Source organism: Montipora foliosa, unplaced genomic scaffold, assembly GCF_036669935.1.
Source record: "Montipora foliosa isolate CH-2021 unplaced genomic scaffold, ASM3666993v2 scaffold_421, whole genome shotgun sequence".
Taxonomy (NCBI): Eukaryota; Metazoa; Cnidaria; class Anthozoa; order Scleractinia; family Acroporidae; genus Montipora; species Montipora foliosa.
This window is the reverse complement of record NW_027179725.1, coordinates 93,913-110,975: the sequence shown is the minus strand read 5'-3', so window position 1 is coordinate 110,975 and position 17,063 is coordinate 93,913. Positions and strand designations below refer to the sequence as shown.

At 43.4% G+C, this 17,063-nt stretch overlaps 1 protein-coding gene across 1 annotated transcript in view; it reads right to left on the bottom strand.

Annotated features, from left to right (window-relative positions):
• Positions 1-17,063, bottom strand: part of LOC137988559 (neurogenic locus notch homolog protein 1-like) — a gene marked incomplete at its 5' end in the record, with an annotated part of 131,889 nt that overhangs the window by 24,371 nt on the left and 90,455 nt on the right. Inside the window, 3 exons of the mRNA XM_068834552.1 lie at positions 1,291-1,485; positions 4,793-4,903; positions 5,365-5,475. Coding sequence (XP_068690653.1) covers positions 1,291-1,485; positions 4,793-4,903; positions 5,365-5,475 — 417 coding nt within the window. The remainder of the gene's footprint in view (positions 1-1,290; positions 1,486-4,792; positions 4,904-5,364; positions 5,476-17,063) is intronic.

Sequence of the window (17,063 nt, the reverse complement as noted above, 5' to 3'; positions counted from 1 at the left end):
AATAAACTGCCGCGTAACAAGCACTCTAGCCAAAGTCCTCAAAGGAGAATTAAAAGTTGGGCTTTAAAAGCCCCGAGGGGAGTGACTAATACAATGTATTTTACTTCTGACTACTTCAACGAATGATTCAGTGAATATAATCGCAGTTAGATAAGAAGCTTAAGAAGATCCAGGGAGCCATGAAAATTCCAGGCTTGAACGAGATTTTTTTGTGGCTTGCTTGCAACTTCTTAATTTGCTTTTCTAACCCAACTTTCGAAAATATGATTCAATGAATGGAAAAACCACTTGAATGAATGAGCGGACGAGTTAATGGACTGAATTGCAGTGAAAAAGAAAATTGTGCATCATGCTTGACATTGCCAATTCTTACATCAATCCCAGTAAGAATTCTTTCTTTTTCGTTTTTCCCGCTCACAGATGTATAAAATCTCCTTACTATGATATGTATGGCTAATGTCATGAAAGAGAAATAGGATCCGCGCACTTTTCTCAGAAGACAATTTAAGCAATTGCCTATCACAAAAGCCTTAAAAAATCAGGCGGCTTCAATGGTAGTCGAACCCATGACCTCTGGGATGCCGATGTAGCAAGTCTGCCGGGAGCGGGTTAATGTGGGCTGTTGAAGTTGGGCTCATGCGTTCCCCTGAAAGGAATCGATGAATGAAATAAATGCATATTTGAAGTGAGGGTATTAGACGAAAGGAAGTGATGTACATGATCTGTAACATACAATTGCTGAAATTGCCCAGATAATTGCGAGGATCACGTCTCTCTTTCGTTTTAAACCCGCAATTCAAATATTTATTTGTCTCATTCACCGAGGGCTTTCACGGGAACACATGAGCTGATCAAAACTGAGTGCCTTCAAAGCTCACTTGGTAGTGCATTACATCGGCATAGCAAAGGCCACGGGTCTAATCCAATTGAAGTCACCCAAAGTTTTCTATTGTCGAAGGTGTCTATTGCTTAAATTGTCCAGGTAAATGCGAGGATCACTTCTCTCTTTCGTCTAAAACCCGCATGTCAAATAAACATTTATTTCATTCTAATCATTCTACGTGGTTCTCAGTCCACACATTTTGACCTTACTCTGAATGTCCCTAAAACCCAGACCTAAGACGAAAGAAATGCAGACCATTTACTGGTATTACAATGCTGAATTTTCCTGACTTTAATTTCTTAGAATGGCAGAGGTTCCGAGTTTTAGAGATCCAAAGGGACTCGGCGTTTCAAGTCCGAATCGTCGAGACACCATAAGGATCTGAGTTCTTGACAAATCCATCTTACCTTCACAATTCTTTCCATCGCCAGTGAAGCCTAAGGGGCATGGTTCACAAGCAATGGTGGGACCGTTTTTGAAGCAAGTTACATTTGGAAAGCAGGAATCTTCGGTGCACGTCGTGATGACCACATCACAGTCTCGGCCGGTGTAGCCAACGTTGCAAGTACAGGTATAGTTGTTGACAAGATCCAAACAAAGCCCTTAAAAAACAGCGTAAGAGAAAATCTTTTATGGTCCTTTATAACAAGACAGTGTTTTTCAAATCCGGTCTCATGTTGAATTCGTTTTTACCTAGGTTAAATTGGAGATCCTTTTTTTACCTAGGTTATGCACTCTATACTACTTAGTTTAAAGCAGCTGTTAACTCCCCAAAAAGAATTGAACACACCTATAATTTCCCTCAAGCTCTGTCTTACGCATATCAACACATCAGTGTTCTTTTAAGAACATTAATTAAACATTAAACATTAAAATGTTTCGTATCATCTTTTATAATTATAGGTTTCTGTATTCATACACTTATCCATTCAGTTCTTTCAATATTTACTTTTGTATAATAAGTCAATTGATATCCATGTATAATAACCAAAACTAATCCTAACCTGACCCTAATTTTTCTCGAGCTCTAGGCTTAACTTATGCTCCAAAAAAGTTTCTTCAGTCATCCGAGTACGTATATGAGGATTAGCAATTTAACCGAGGTAAAAACGGTTTCAAACTGAGAACGAATTTTACCGGCAACATAAGCCCGGTTTACACGACAGAAATTTTTTGGCACGGCTCGGGTGAAATTGGCACGGGTCCCCCAAAAAAAGGTTCGGCTCGGATAAAACTTGCAGTGTAAACAACCTGTCAGTACCAAATTTTATCCGTGCCGAACCAAAATTCTTATCCGTGCTGGGACCTTCGGTGAGGTAGTCCGAGCACGGGTGAAAATGGTACGGGTGCTGAAAAAATAGGCACGGTTCGGATAGAACAAGTAGTGCAAACACTTTAAATGGCCAAATTTGAACCTTAATTCATATAGGCTAGCGGTTTTTTTGCGTATATTTCAAGATGGCTGCTCATTCTCCACCAAAATCAGGCAGAAGTTCCTGATTATTATTGAACTGCGCATGTCTACAAGAGAAGTTACCCGGGACAAAAATTTTGGCACGGTATTTTTGACAGGGTAAAAATGGTGTAGTGTAAACAAAGTTTGCCGAGCTCTTTTTACGTACCCGTGCCAATTTCACACGAGCCGGGCCAAAAATCTTCTGTAGTGTAAACCGGGCTATAGACACAGGGACCTATAGGTCAGCCAAGACCTCATACGCTGGTTTATTGAAGGAACACTGATTAGTAAAATAGATATTGCTGACCATTCCTCATAATACAGACACGTGTCTCCAGAGACAAACCAGTTTACAGTAAATTAGTGCTACACCGCCGGATACGGAAACCCAAAAACACTTTGTGGAAGAAAAGGGAATGTATACCCCCACCTACTGATGTACTGCTAAGTCCGGGGGCTGAGTTACGATAACAAATCATAGAAACTAACACTTGAAATTAATACACACTTAAACTTAAAATTGGGAGCTGAATTGTTGCTGACCTAGAATTGTTTACAAATATACTATATATACCTGTCACTCATACCCAAATATAGTTTATATACCTGGCAAATATAATATAATACTGAATGCAGGATGCCCAAAAAAAATGGAATTAAAAATTGTAATTAAAATTGCAATTCACAATTGCGCACATGAGCTGCAGTATAAACCACCATGCAGAATAATAATCATCGTAAGATAATGAAGAGTGGGACATGGTCCTACGAAAGAAATTTGTCGATTACGGAATGTAGTCCATTTATCTTTACTTGTTGACAAATATACCACATATATCTGACACTCATACCCATAATCCCTCCAGCGCGGAACCAATCTTCCTACCCGTGCCAGAAAAAAATAGCTAATTTTGCCCATTACGCTTCGCTTCATTGCCAGAAAATATATTTTGTAACAGTCCGTTAGCTTCACAAGAGTATGTTCACTATGTTACGTTGTAGTTACCAAGTGTTTTAGGCGTGCACGTAAGTTGTCTCAAGAGGCTATCAGGGTATTTAAGGTTTGATAAGATATATTCGAGACATCTCTGTCAACTCTAATTTTTTACGTTATTATTTTTGTTTATTATACGAAAAAAGAAGCAATTTTTTTAACACTTGGGGATAGAAAACTGCGATAAAATATTTAAAAAAATTTCAGAACATTTCATCGAGTGGGAGAGAAACACAAGTGGAAGACGATAGCGTTCTACGAGTAATTCTCCCTTTCAAGGACCAAACGTAAACTAACCGGGTGAAAAGACAAATGCGTGATCTCAATCATAAGATTGGCATTACTTTGCAACCGGCATTTGTCAGCAAGAAATTGGAGCAAGATCTCAAACCAAACGAAATCAAGCCTCCAATCGTAAATCAACAATGCTTTCTATATTCCTGTTCATGTGATCTGTGTGATGTTGATTATGTTGGCTACACAGCCCGACACCTTCATCAGCGTATTGTTAAACATAAAAGCTCGGCGATTGGAAAACATTCCTTGGAAACCAATGGGGACACAAACCTCCTCAAAGAAAGCCAGTTTCGCACACTCCGAAAGTGTCAAGGAAAATTTGATTGCCTCGTCTATGAGATGCTTTTCATCAAGGCACGTGATCCAAGTTTAAACAGACAAACTGACTCCCTCCGTGTGAAACGTTTTGCTTGAAAGAACATTCCAACACTTCCATTCCCTATGTGATTGTTTCATTGTTGTTACTTAGTATCTATGCATTTTCCCGTCACTATCGTTTTGACTTGAAAAAAGAAAAAAAAGAAACTTTTTTAGTATGTTTTTGAAAAAAATATTTTATCGCAGTTTTTTATCATCAAATTGTGTTTATCACTGCTGCAAATTTCCCTGAGTTTATAACTGTAACGCTGTACGCTCGCTTCATATTTATGCATCAATGAACGGGATACCTGCTCCTACTCTGTCTTTTGTGATCATTTGGATTACTTAAAAGATATTTTATTATCATGTCAGTGTGATTAGAGTATAATACTATTTAACAGTAAAATGGGTTGACAAATCATACACACAACAACTTATAATTACAATCTTAAAAGGCATGGAAGTTGCAAGCAGTTAATAAAAAGTGGAAATGCGAATAATGCCATAGTTCTCACAAATAAAGCTGGATCATGACGTCTTAGCAAGAGGCAAGTCATTATGACCCAATTTCGCCCATCTTGGATTAGTCATCTCACAGTTTTCTCGTCTTAAAAACCATAAATTTCCAAATATGTCACAAAGTTAAAGAAAAAAAACACTTCAAGTAATTTGAAGTGAGGATATTGGGTAGCTATAGTATTTTCATGATGTGGTCAAAGAAGTGAAGCTAATATGCAAAGATTTATCTTAGTGCCTTCCTGTTTCGTCATTTTTAGTGCAACTTTAAGTTTATAATACATACCATTTACACAAGGGGATGACAGGCATTCATCAATGTTCACATCGCACCTCATTCCAGAGAAACCAGCTTCACAGCTGCAAGTGAAGTCATTGACTTTGTCATGGCATGTGCCTAGCGAATTGGAAAGCGAAGAACTTTGAATATGTGCCAATGTCTTATGAGTAATGCCGAGACGTTCTTTGTAACCCTTTCAGTTAAGTATTTTTTGAATGAAATTGAAACGGCAGTATGTTTCCCGAGGCGTCCTTATGAGCTGCAAGAGCGCCCATCACTTGCGAATTCAAAGTGCATTCCGCTTGTGGCGGCTTTTCACACTGACGTGACGTCGCGCTCCGATCAGTTTGCATGACGTCATATAGTTGAGGGGACGCTACGAGAATGACTTCCGCTTTTAAAGACATCTAAACGGAAACTGTTGTGAAATTAGCAAATTCTGGTGAATGTTCTTTCCCCTTTGTATCTCTTTATTTAATCTTGAACTTGAGGAAAAAATTATTATTTTTAATTACAATTTAATTATTTTTAATCGCAAATTCTATTGTCATCAAGTCATGCAATTTAAGAATACGTACCGTGAACACAAGGAGAAGATTGGCATTCGTCGATTTCAACAGTACAGTCATATCCAGTGTAACCAGCGTGGCACTGACAGATGTAGTTGTTGACTTGATCAACACAAGTTCCTTTGGAAACATTGAGAAAGAGCATTAGCGTGATCCACTCAGATAGCAGTAATTATTGTCTAGTTATTTGTTTGAGATCAAAGCAATGTTTAATTACAGGTCTTGCTTTGCTACATAAGCATTCATGTGTGATAACACGGCATCTTGCGAGGATATACAAAGACTGGATTCCGTCTAACGTTCAGCGAGGGTTTAGTATTTCGCTTCGTTTCAGGAGGTAAAAAAGATTAGAAAGCAAAGCTCTAGGGCGCTTCGCGCGCCAGCGGAGCAGCATCGGCAATTTTTTTTGGGAAATGTATCCATGCAAAGAATTTGAGTTATGACGTCAACGTACGCCAGCCCGCCCGCCCGTACAGACTGTCGGGGTGAAAGTGGGGAGGCAGGACATCCTCTGAGGACGGGAGTGTTCGGGCAACTTTCCTTGACGGAAAATCATGTAGCAGCGTTGTATTTGGCAACCAGCGTTTTTCTGGGGGGGGGGGGGGGGGGGGGAATCATATTAGTAACGAGCAACGGGATAAAGAGCAGGAAAGACCACGAGAGAAGGGGCAACGAAATTTGTGAAATTTCAGCAAAGAAAGCATCGAGAAAAGCCGAGGAAGGAGAAGAAGAGAAAATTTCAGTGAAGAGCAACCGTAGTTTCATTTTGAAGAGAATGCCTTCGAGAACGTTGTTTGATCTGTCCTAACAGCGGTGTTCTTATGTTTATCACTGTCTGTGTTGCACCAGCGTAGATCGTTACACGGCATTGGAGTCTTTAATGTTAAATGTCTATTTCCTGAAAGGTAAGCGTTTTAAATAAGTGTATTGTCTCTCGCTCTTTTATTCTCAGCTTTACGGTCGGCCAAACCTATTGTCGCATGATCAGCGCTCAAACTAGAAAGCAGGTAATGTTTTCCTTCTTAATGCATGCCTCGCTGCCTGACGTGTCTTGTAAAACTTGCTAAAAAAAACGAGGAAGGCCTCAAAAAGTTTGTAACTCCGTGTTGACAGAGATTCTGGCATATTTTAACAATCACTCACCACGTCGCCATTCAAGCTCACAGCAAACACCATTGGCGAGTTTTCTTGTCATCATTGCCGTATAAATTAATATTGGATTGCAGTATATCAGTTTCTCTGCAACGGATGCACTTGTAAGCAAGTCGTCTGAACCGTAGTTATGTAGCACTTTATGTACACAACAAATATAACTCAAAAACTTCATGCGTTCATGACCCTTCATCCTGGATATAAACAGTGGTTTGTAAACGTGACGCTTGATTCACTTTTGTAGGGTTATTAATAAAAATTCAGCCAGCGAGACATGATCTCTTCTCTAAATTAACGATTACCTTTAATAGGCCATTATACAGTTCTTTACACAGCGACCTAGCCTATGAATGGCTGCGAGGCTTCCGGTGACCTTGTATTGATACAGCCCTCACTGCTTTTATCATGTACTAAATTGTGCTGTTATAATTCTAATTAGTCCATATTAGCATTACAAAAGCACGAAGGTTTGTATCAAAACAGGGTCACGGGCAGCCTCACTTCCATTCTTGGGTCAGGTAACTTAGCTACAACTGTAAAATGGTCTATTCGTAACTTGCTTTGAATTTACTATTATCCTGTGTCCCAGGACTTGTGGTAGCAGAGAAATAAAAAAATAAAGAAAAGGAAATAAAAAAATAATATCCGTGAATTGGATTTGAACTCGGAGTCTCTACTCTATAGGAACCGCTTCTTTCCGCTTCACCACCGAAGATCAAGACAACGTATTCTCAAAAATACATTTATTTAGGTCTCCCATAGAATATCGCTGCTGAAGAGTAATTAGAGTAGGTAATGGCATCCTCGTCTCGAAGAGGTGATGGATAGCGCTGGGGATTTGGGCAGCATCTTGTATGACTGTGTAGGCCGATCCTGGAGTGGCAGTCTCTGTTGCAGTTGGCCAAGACGTGCCTTATGGATTTGCGCGCAAAGGCTGCGCGTTCTTTCCTCGCCGTAGCCTGGACTCTAGCGTTCGCCTCCGCCTTTGAAATCCCCGCTTTGACACTTTGCCGCCATGTATCTCGGTGTTTGGTGATGTCCTCCCATGCAGTGGTGTCGATTAGTGCAGATCGCAAGTGTCGCTTGTTGACGATCTTGTAGCGCAGCAGCGGTCGACCCACGAGACGGACGCCCTCCCACAGTTCTCCATAGAGGATTTCTCTTGGCAAGCCGTCAGGTTCCATACGATGTGCATGGCCGAGCCATCGAAGGGGTCGCTGAATGAGCAGTGATGGCATGCTCAGTGAGCCAGCGCGCTCCAGGACCTCAGTGTTGGTGACTCTGTCCTGCCACCTGATGTGCAGCGGGCTCCGAAGGCAGCTCTTGTCTGGCTTAGGTCGTCCACGACTCGCTGCCATATAGCAGAGTCGACAGGACACAAGCTTGGTAGACGCACGTCTTGGTCCTTTCGCTCAACAGGTCATTGCCGTACACTCGCTTGTTGTGTTTGGCCATGACAGCAGCTCCTTTGGCGATCCTGGAGCTGATCTCAGCATCGGGCGAAGTCGAACTTGACACGGTGGAGCCGACGTAGATGAAAGTGTCCACAACCTCCAGCTCCGTTTTGTCGATGGTGATGACTGGGGGAGGGGACTCAGCACTCTAGCACTCTGCGCGAGGACGTTGGTCTTCCTGAGGCTGATCGTTAGCCCAAACTCCTTGTAGGCGTGGGACAGCTTGTCTACGAGATGTTGGAGGCCCTCCTCTCTATGCGATGCTAAAGCAGCGTCGTCTGCAAACAGCAGCTCCCGTATGAGCACCACGTAAGCTTTGGTTTTGCCTCGGAGTCTGGCGATGTTGAAGAGTTTGCCGTCTGACCTCGTCCGGACGTAGACATCTTCTGTACAGTCTACAAAGGTGTTTTGGATTAGCAAAAAAGCTTTGGTGAGGTCCACGAAGGCTAGGAACAATGGCTTCTGCTGCTCTCGACACTTCTCTTGCAGCTGACCGAGGGAAAAGATCATGTCCACTGTGGACCTCCCGGCTCTGAAGCCACACTGCGACTCGGGGTAGAGTTGCGAAGCAAGGCTCTGCAGGCGTGTCAAGGTGACCCGAGCGAAGATTCTGCCAACAATGCTCAGAAGAGAGATTCCGCGATAGTTGTTGCAATTACTATGGTCACCCTTGTTCTTGTACACGGTGACTATGTTGGCATCTCTTATGTCTTGGGGATGTGACCTTGCTCGCAGCACACACAGAGGAGCTCATGAAGCAGGATGGTTTGCTTGCCATGCATCAAAACGTACGGCGGGATACCGTCCTTTCTCCGTGCCTTGCCACAGGCGAGACCGTCGATGGCTTTGATGAGCTCTGCCAGTGTTGGCATGTTGTCAAGCTCCTCTATGACTAGCAACCCAGGCAGGGCATTGAGGGCAGTGTCTGTGACGATGTTCTGGGTACCGTACGTTTTGATCCAAATCAGTATGGGGCTATTCCTAAGTCATCAACAACTCAAGCTTTAATAGACATGGTACATAACTGGGCGAAGGGAACTGATGGAAATGGTGCAACAGCTAGAGTGATACTTTCCGACTACCGAAAAGCTTTTGATCTCATAGACCACTCGATCTTGGTAGGCAAGCTGGGTAGATTAGATTTACCGAATAACATCATCAATTGGATTATCGACTTTCTATCTGACCGTTCTCAGCGAATCAAATTATCTGAAGGCTGCTTCTCTGAGTGGGGACCTGTGCCGTCGGGGGTCCCTCAGGGAACTAAACTTGGTCCATGGTTGTTCCTTGTCCTGATCAACGACTTCGAAATCAGCTCTTTAAATGCTCAGCTATGGAAATATGTTGATGACACAACAATATCTGAGATTGTTGCCAAAGGTAATGAAAGCAAGTCACAACTTATTACTAATCAAGTTATCCAGTGGTATATCGACAACAGAGTTCAACTCAACAACGACAAATGTAAAGAGCTGCGAATTTCTTTCGCCAAGAAATCACCGGAGTTCGACCCTATCCTTATCAACGAAGAGGAATTAGAAATCGTTCAAAGTGCAAAGTTGCTTGGCGTAACAATATCACATAATCCTTCATGGAACAATCATATTATCGAGATGGTCAAAAAAGCAGCCAAGCGTTTTTATTTTCTGGTACAGCTAAAAAGGGCAAAAGTGCCCTTTAGTGACCTTGTGCTATTCTATACCACATGTGTTAGATCCATCCTATCTAACGCAGTACCCGTTTTCCATCATGCACTACCGAAGTATTTGAAAATCGAACTGGAGCGCATCCAGGAAAGAGCACTGGCAATCATCTGCCCTAGTATTGCGTACAACGACGCTCTAGATTTTCTTGGTATTCCAAAGACTACTACTTATAATGAAGCTATCTGCGATAAGATGTTCGACGCCATAGTAAAAGGCAGTGATAACCGTTTAAATAAGCTGCTCCCTCCCAGGAACAATTCAATACTTTCTCTTGGGCATAACAGATATTTTTCTATACCAAAGTGGAAAACCGACCGTTTCAAGAAAACATTTATTATAACCTCCAGTCTTAAAAGAAACAATGAACATTCACTTTAACATTGTTATTTTAATTGGATTTATAATCAATACAATTTATACTTAGTTTTGTAATTTTATCCATTCTAGTTTTATGAATATGTAATTCAGTCTTCACGGGCTGCCATTTATTCAGTCAATAAACTATCTATCTATCTATCGGTTGAGTAGACCTCGAGATAATGCTCCACCCAACGTTGCAGCTGCATGCTCTGATCAGTGATGACCTTGCTAGTCTTTGATTTGAGCGGGGCTGTTTTGACGCTTGTAGGGCCGGTGGCAGTTTTTATGGCCTCATACATCCCCTTTGCGTGGCCGCCGCGGAGGATAATAAGCCAAAAGACATCGTTCTTATAGTTCTCAGTGAAGGGGTCCCGGACGAGAGACCTATGATCATCTAGGGAGAACCCTGGCCCAATGACCTGGGACCATTGACGCGGCAAGATTGGCGGGGATGAGTTGATTGAAAGTAGCTCTTGATACAAGGTTTTTCAAACTAAGGCACTGTCTCCCACGCTGGATAGAGTATCAAGACAGGCCTCGTAAAAGGGAATTGGAGAGGAAGCACTGGGAGAAGAGTTATCCCGTAAGGAAGACCATTCGGAACGCAGGGAGGACAAGCGACGCCCCAAAAAGTATTTGCATAGAAAAAAAACTAGAATCATCAGGGGGATTAAGCACTGAGGCCATCCCCGCCAATCTCAAAGCCTGGGCCTTTAAGACGAGATTGTCAAAATTGACACCCCCAAATTTCAATTTCAAAAAGCAAGTGTTACGACTCACCGTCTCCATTTTTGAACCCCAAAGGAAGGGCCAGATCAAGGCAGTAACCCGCGCAATGACCCATTTTGGAAGAGTAAGAACTCTGGCAAGGTAAAGCAGCTTGCTCAAACCAGTGTATTGATAATTAGAGCATTATAGGGAAGGGATAGGGATCTCGACTTCCAGAGATTGAGGGATTTCTCCAGTTTCTCAAGTTTAGGCTTCCAATTAAAATGCTCTGTAGGGGTGGTACCAAACACTGCCCCCAAGATTTTCATTTACATAACTCAGGTGAGGCCCAAAGGCTCATCAGAACGAAACCTCCAGGCCCCCAGCCACATTGCTTCAGTTTTGGTGCGATTCAGTTTGGCACCGGTGCCCCTTTCATAGACATTAACACAGCTGAAAAGATTAGTCAAGGATCGAAGGTCCTTGAGTACAGTCGTAGTGTCATCGGCATACAAGCGAACACGTGCTTGCCGCCCTCTGGCACCAGGGAGGAGGAACCCCTCAACCCCTGGACAACGGCGAATGAGGGACGCTAATATCTCAACACAAAGGACATAAAGTAAGGGAGACAAAGGGTCCCCCTGACGCACCCCACGCGCAAGAGAAATCCTCTGAGATAGCCAACCGTTTAAGATAATCTGCATAAAGGCACCATTGTAAATTGTTGAGATCCACCGGCAAAACTTGGGTCCAAAACCATAAACCTGGAGACGACGCAAGAGAAAGGAACGGTTGACACGGTCAAAGGCTTTCTCCTGGTCAAGGCTGACTAAGATTGCGGATTCATCCGTCCTTTGAATGTAGTCCAAAACATCACGCCTTCAGCTTACTTTCGAGCTCGGAAATTTCAGGACTAACTGAGGGATTACCAGAGGTAAGCTGAAGTTTTAGCTTAATAATCCGGTTAACTAAAAGAACACGCTCGTGCGAGAGATCCCTGCTCTTTTCCCTGGAAAAGAAAATTATCTCAGAGCGGATAGAGTTTTAAAAAAAAGTCCCACCAAACTTTAACCGAGAAAAAGTGTTGCAAGCAATAGGCTTAATAATTGATACAATTCGAAATATAGTCGCAAAACACATTATCATTCAAAAGTGAATTATTAATCTTCCAAATGCCAGGACCACGGAGGTTATTCCCAGTGGGCTGGAAGGAAAGACAAGAAAATCATGGTCGGAAAAAGCACAAGGGCTGATTTCACAAGAAACAACAGAAGGTATGAGGTTCTTAGAAACAAAAAAAAAAATCTAAACGCGAACCAATTGAAAAATCCGAATTATACCATGCGCACTGGCACAATCTCGAATGTAGCTTGCGCCAGACATCAATTAAAGAAAAGGCTGAACGAAAATCAGTAAGGCAGTTAGCAGGCACAAAGTTGCCGCCAAACTTATAAAGGTTGTGATCGTAACAATGATAACCACCATCAATTATTAAGACATCAGAAGATAAAAAGTATTCATGCAAACTTCTGAAAAACACATTCTTTTCGGCCAAGTTGGTGGGAGCATAAATGTTAATTAAATTAATCCTTAGATCGTCAAGTGTTAACAATAGACTAACAACCCTCCCCGACGTGTCTCTTTTCCAGCGACTGACGTTGCCGGAAAAAGATTCAGAAGGCAAGTAAGGACACCACCTTGTTTGCCTACAGCAGGGGACCAAAAACAAGGTCCACGCCAGGCACAAGAGAAAACGCGGAAAACCTCAGGATCAGTAATCTGCGTTTCCTGAAAACAGAAAACGTCATAACAGGTACGAAGACTATCTATGAGATAATCTTGGAAACGCTTACTGAAACCACGAGAATTTAAGGAAAGAATTTTGGACGTCATGAAGGGTGAGGGTTCTTAGTCTTTTTACTAGAGCTGACCGGCATAGGCGAATTTGATTTACGCGCAGGTGGACCATCTGTGAAGTCTAACCTGGCAGGCTTGCGTTTCGGTGCAACTCGAAGAGGTTGAGGATGGATAGCTTTAGATCAGACAAAGTAGGAGAGCCAGAAATGATGCTGGACGGAAGAGACGGCTCTTGGGACAAAGGAACAGACAGGGCGGCGATTCAACAGGCGAAAGGAGGGAATGAGACGATTGCGTAGTTTGTGGTGACTGAGAGAACTGTGTAGACTGGGAAGACTGCGAGGGCTGCGCGGAGGGCTGCTTTGGGGTGTTCTAGGACAGTGATGAAGGTTGACCAGAAGATGGCGACGGTGATGATTGCGATGAGAGGAAAACACAGGAAGGTGTAGGAGGTACATCAGGAGAAGACTGCGAAGGAGGCTGTGAAGGAGGAACATCAAGTAAAGACTGCGATAAAGGGATTGAAGGAGGCGGGCCATCGGAAGAAGGCTCATCAGAAAGAAGCTGCGGGAGAGACTGTGACGGTCGAGACTCTGGAAGGGAAGCAGGAGCAGCATCATTATCACCAGTGTAAACTTTTTCAGGGCACCGCCACCAAGATAATTTACAATCAATGGCGTAGTGGCCGTCCTCTTGGCAAATACTGCACTTGATTTCTTCTTTACAGTCGCTGAAGGTGTGACCCAGTTGGTCACAGTTAAAGCATACCACGTTAGGGCACACCTTTGTGACATGATCGGGAAGATGGCAAATTCTGCAAATAGGAACCTGTCCCTCGTGTTTGACTCTAAGAAGCTTCCTGTCGAAGCGTAGGAAGGATGGAATCGACTCAGATAGCTCCATTCTAACAACGCGTAATCCATTCTTGATGCCCTCATAGCCCTGTAGATTACATCTGCGGAAACCGAGGACAGATCCATAGCGGCCGAGACGATGGGCCAGTGCTTCATCAGAAAGCTCGAAGGGAGTATCATACACGGCAACAAAGGTACACGTAGAAGATGAATTACGATGACGACGGATAAAAGAAGATTTACCAAGGAAGAGATCACGGTACTCACTGGTGGAAAACGTCACGGAAACAAAGCCATTAGGGTTGCGTTGGAGACATCCGACCGCAGCAGTACGGATACCACAGTTCTTTAGATCGGCAAACACTTGGGATAAAGAAGTGTCCTTGTCGGAAAGAGAAAAATGTGCCGTACATGGTCGCTCGGGCAAAATGTTCAGCGGATGGATAGAATCCTTCTCTGCGTCAGTAAGACGTTCAGCATTCTTCATTACATAATCAACGCTGGATTGACTAGACACACTGGAGTGTCGACGACGCCCAGCCATTTGGGCATAAGACGGGATATCAGCAATCTCCATGTTCTCCTCAGTTTCGGAACGGCCCGCCCAGCTATGCTGGGGATCGACAACATTACCTGCCATGCTACTGCAAGGGCCACAAAATGACCAATACAGCAATAGCTCAAGCGAAGAAACAAACTGGTACGGCTTCGCCCTGGGATAGCCCTGGAAGACATCTAAACTGTCCATGCCTCAGCCTGGCGTAGCTAACATACCAGGCGGGTGTGTTTAGCACCCCTTTAAGTGGCAGCTTCACATGCCATACATGTGGTAAGCTGGGTTGGGAACAGCCAAACTGTTCTCCCATGGCAAGCGTGTGTTGGCCACACTGGGTTAGTGTTACTGTGTGCCATCTTGCTTTCACTGTTGTTCTTAGTTTACGTGAGACACCGATCTCTTAATGTGATCCACCTTTCCACACACTTGCCGTGGGAGAACAGTTTTGCTGTTCCCAACCCAGCTTACTACATGTATGGCATGTTAAGCTGCCACTTAAAGGGGTGCTAAACACACCCGCCTGGTATGTTAGTTACGCCATGCTGATGAGGCCTAAAAAGCCGAAACAGCTGTGTGATTGTGATCAATTGGCTTTTTTGTTTATTTTTTGGGTCCTGTCCCAAGTACCTGCCGGGAGGGAAGGGCGTCGACCCAACCCTAAATTGTGTTCACCATGTCGTTACTTCGCTGCCCAAACAGAGTTGTGCTACACTTTCCAGATTCAGTTTATGCCAATTGTGGTTGGTCGGAGGTGTTACCCCGTCTGTTGAAAGCAGTAGATGCTGAAAAGGTTACCAGTGTGCAGTTTTTGCGGTGCGGCCGTGTTCGTCTGACTTTCAAGGATCAGGCCTCTTGTGATGATTTGATCTTGTCCAGTCTTGTTTCCGATGATGTCCACGTCCGTGTTGTTCGCGCAGATCTGAGGTTTCGTTTTGTATATGTTCGCGATCTACCTTTCGAGGTTCCTGATGATGACGTTTAAGCATTTTTTGAGTCTTATGGAGACGTTCTGTCCGTCAGCCGTACTACGTTTGCCAATTTCCCTGCAATCTAAAATGGTAATCGTGTGGTTGAGCTAGCCGTGGATCTTGACCTCCCTTATTTCGTAAGGATTGCTGATTTTAGTCATCGCGCTTGGTATCCTGGTCAACCTGTCCATTTTACGATTTGTCGTGAAGTCGGTCATCGCGGTCCTTTCTGCCCGCTCTCCGGTCTGTGCCGGCGCTGTCGTCACATGGCTAGAGAATGCGGGCAGCATTGGGGTGCCATCCACCCGGGGACCGAAGTTTTGTCTTCTACTGTACCTCTTGCTGATGATGACGATGATGCTGATTACGTCCCTCCTTCTGAGGCCTCTTCTGGGCCCTCTATGGTGGAGGATGATGACGAGATGATGTGTGGGGATCATGAGATCGCTGCCTCACAGCTCCCCCTCCTTCCCCTCCTCCTGATGCTGCACATGTTCCTGTACCGGATGTTCCTCCTGCTCCTAGTATCCCTGCGTTTGATGTTCCTCCTGTTCCTATTTTGCCTGATTTTCTTCCTGCTCCCAGTGTTCCTGTACCTGATGCGTCTAAGCTGCCTAAATCCTTCGATCCTGTTTCATCTGCTGCTCTTACGTTATTTCGTGATAAAACTGATCCTGTTCTTCTTTCCGCTCTAGGGGAAATTTCCCGCGATCCTGTCACTCGAATGTCCAGTAAGGATGTTGCTGATTTTGTTTCTCGTTTGATAGACGAGCACAGTTTGTCTCCGGTTTATCGTTCTTATATGACTAACTATATCCTCCGTGTCCAGCGCAAGTTTTCAAGTAGAGATGTAAAAAAGCCTGTTAAGCGTGCTCCTGCAAGAATTTCAGACTCTGAGGGCCCGCCCGCCCGCAAGCCGACGCGTCCAGATCGAGTTCCGAGTTAATTAGGATTGTAAATAGTAATTGTTGATAGCGTAATTAGTTTACTTAGCGTGTTTAGGATTTGTTTATTTCGTGCAACTTCGATGTATATAGGTTATTATTTGTGAATAAATTCCTTTTACGAAAAGCTGTCCATGGTTGCTAATTGACTGGGTGAAATGGTTGTGCGCATGCGTGATGTGTTGGCCACACTGGGTTGGTGTTAGCGTGTGTCATCTTGCTTTTATTGTTGACCTTTGTCAACACGTTTAATAAAACCAAATTTTCCATTGAGGTTTTAGTTATCTTCCGGGACTCCGTCTTACCCAGCCCTAAAAATGGGTCTGAAACCCAGGAAGGAAAAGTGAGAGGCCTGTATTACTTGCAGGCGCATGTTCGGAATGACGCCATTTTTCCCTCAATACTGGGGGGGGGGGGGGGGGTAATATTTGGAAAAAAAGTTTTTTTTTTTTTTTTGCGGGGGTGCATAGTTTATTCGAAGTGCTTTTATATTAGTGGAAACATGGTGGATAACGTAAAGAAAAATCCGATACCAAGTTTCTGGAGGAAATTGATTTCGAGTTTAAGAAATGCCACTTTAACTTTGTGCTTAAAGTGCCCATAACCCCCAAATTTTTTTTCGCTAAAATGAATCTTTGTACCTGTTCGAAACGCATCGCGGCCATTTTTCCTTTTTATAACAAATCCTGCAATTTTATAGGCTTCGAAAGTTGCGAAAATTCAAGCATCTTTTGTTGACGACCGAGTTAGAAGGGGAGTGGGTCTATTCCTGTTTTTACGTCACAAACTGATTTACATTGTAAAAATGCACACAAAGTAGATTGTGACGTAAAAACAGAAATGGACCCACTCCCCTTCTGACTCGGTCGTTAACAAAAGATGCTTGGATTTTCGCAACTTTCGAAGCCTATAAAATGGCAGGATTTGTTAGAAAAAGGAAAAAATGGCCGCAATGCGTCTCGAACAGGTGGAAAGATTCATTTTAGCGAAAAAAATATTTTGGGGTTATGGGCACTTTAAGGCGGAACAACTACAAGCTATTCATGCAGTCGTTACCAGTAATGATGATTTTGTCAAAGCAGCAACATGATTTGGCAAGTCTGTTTGCTACTTGCTATACAGCGTTGTTCGTACAATATGTTTGTGATT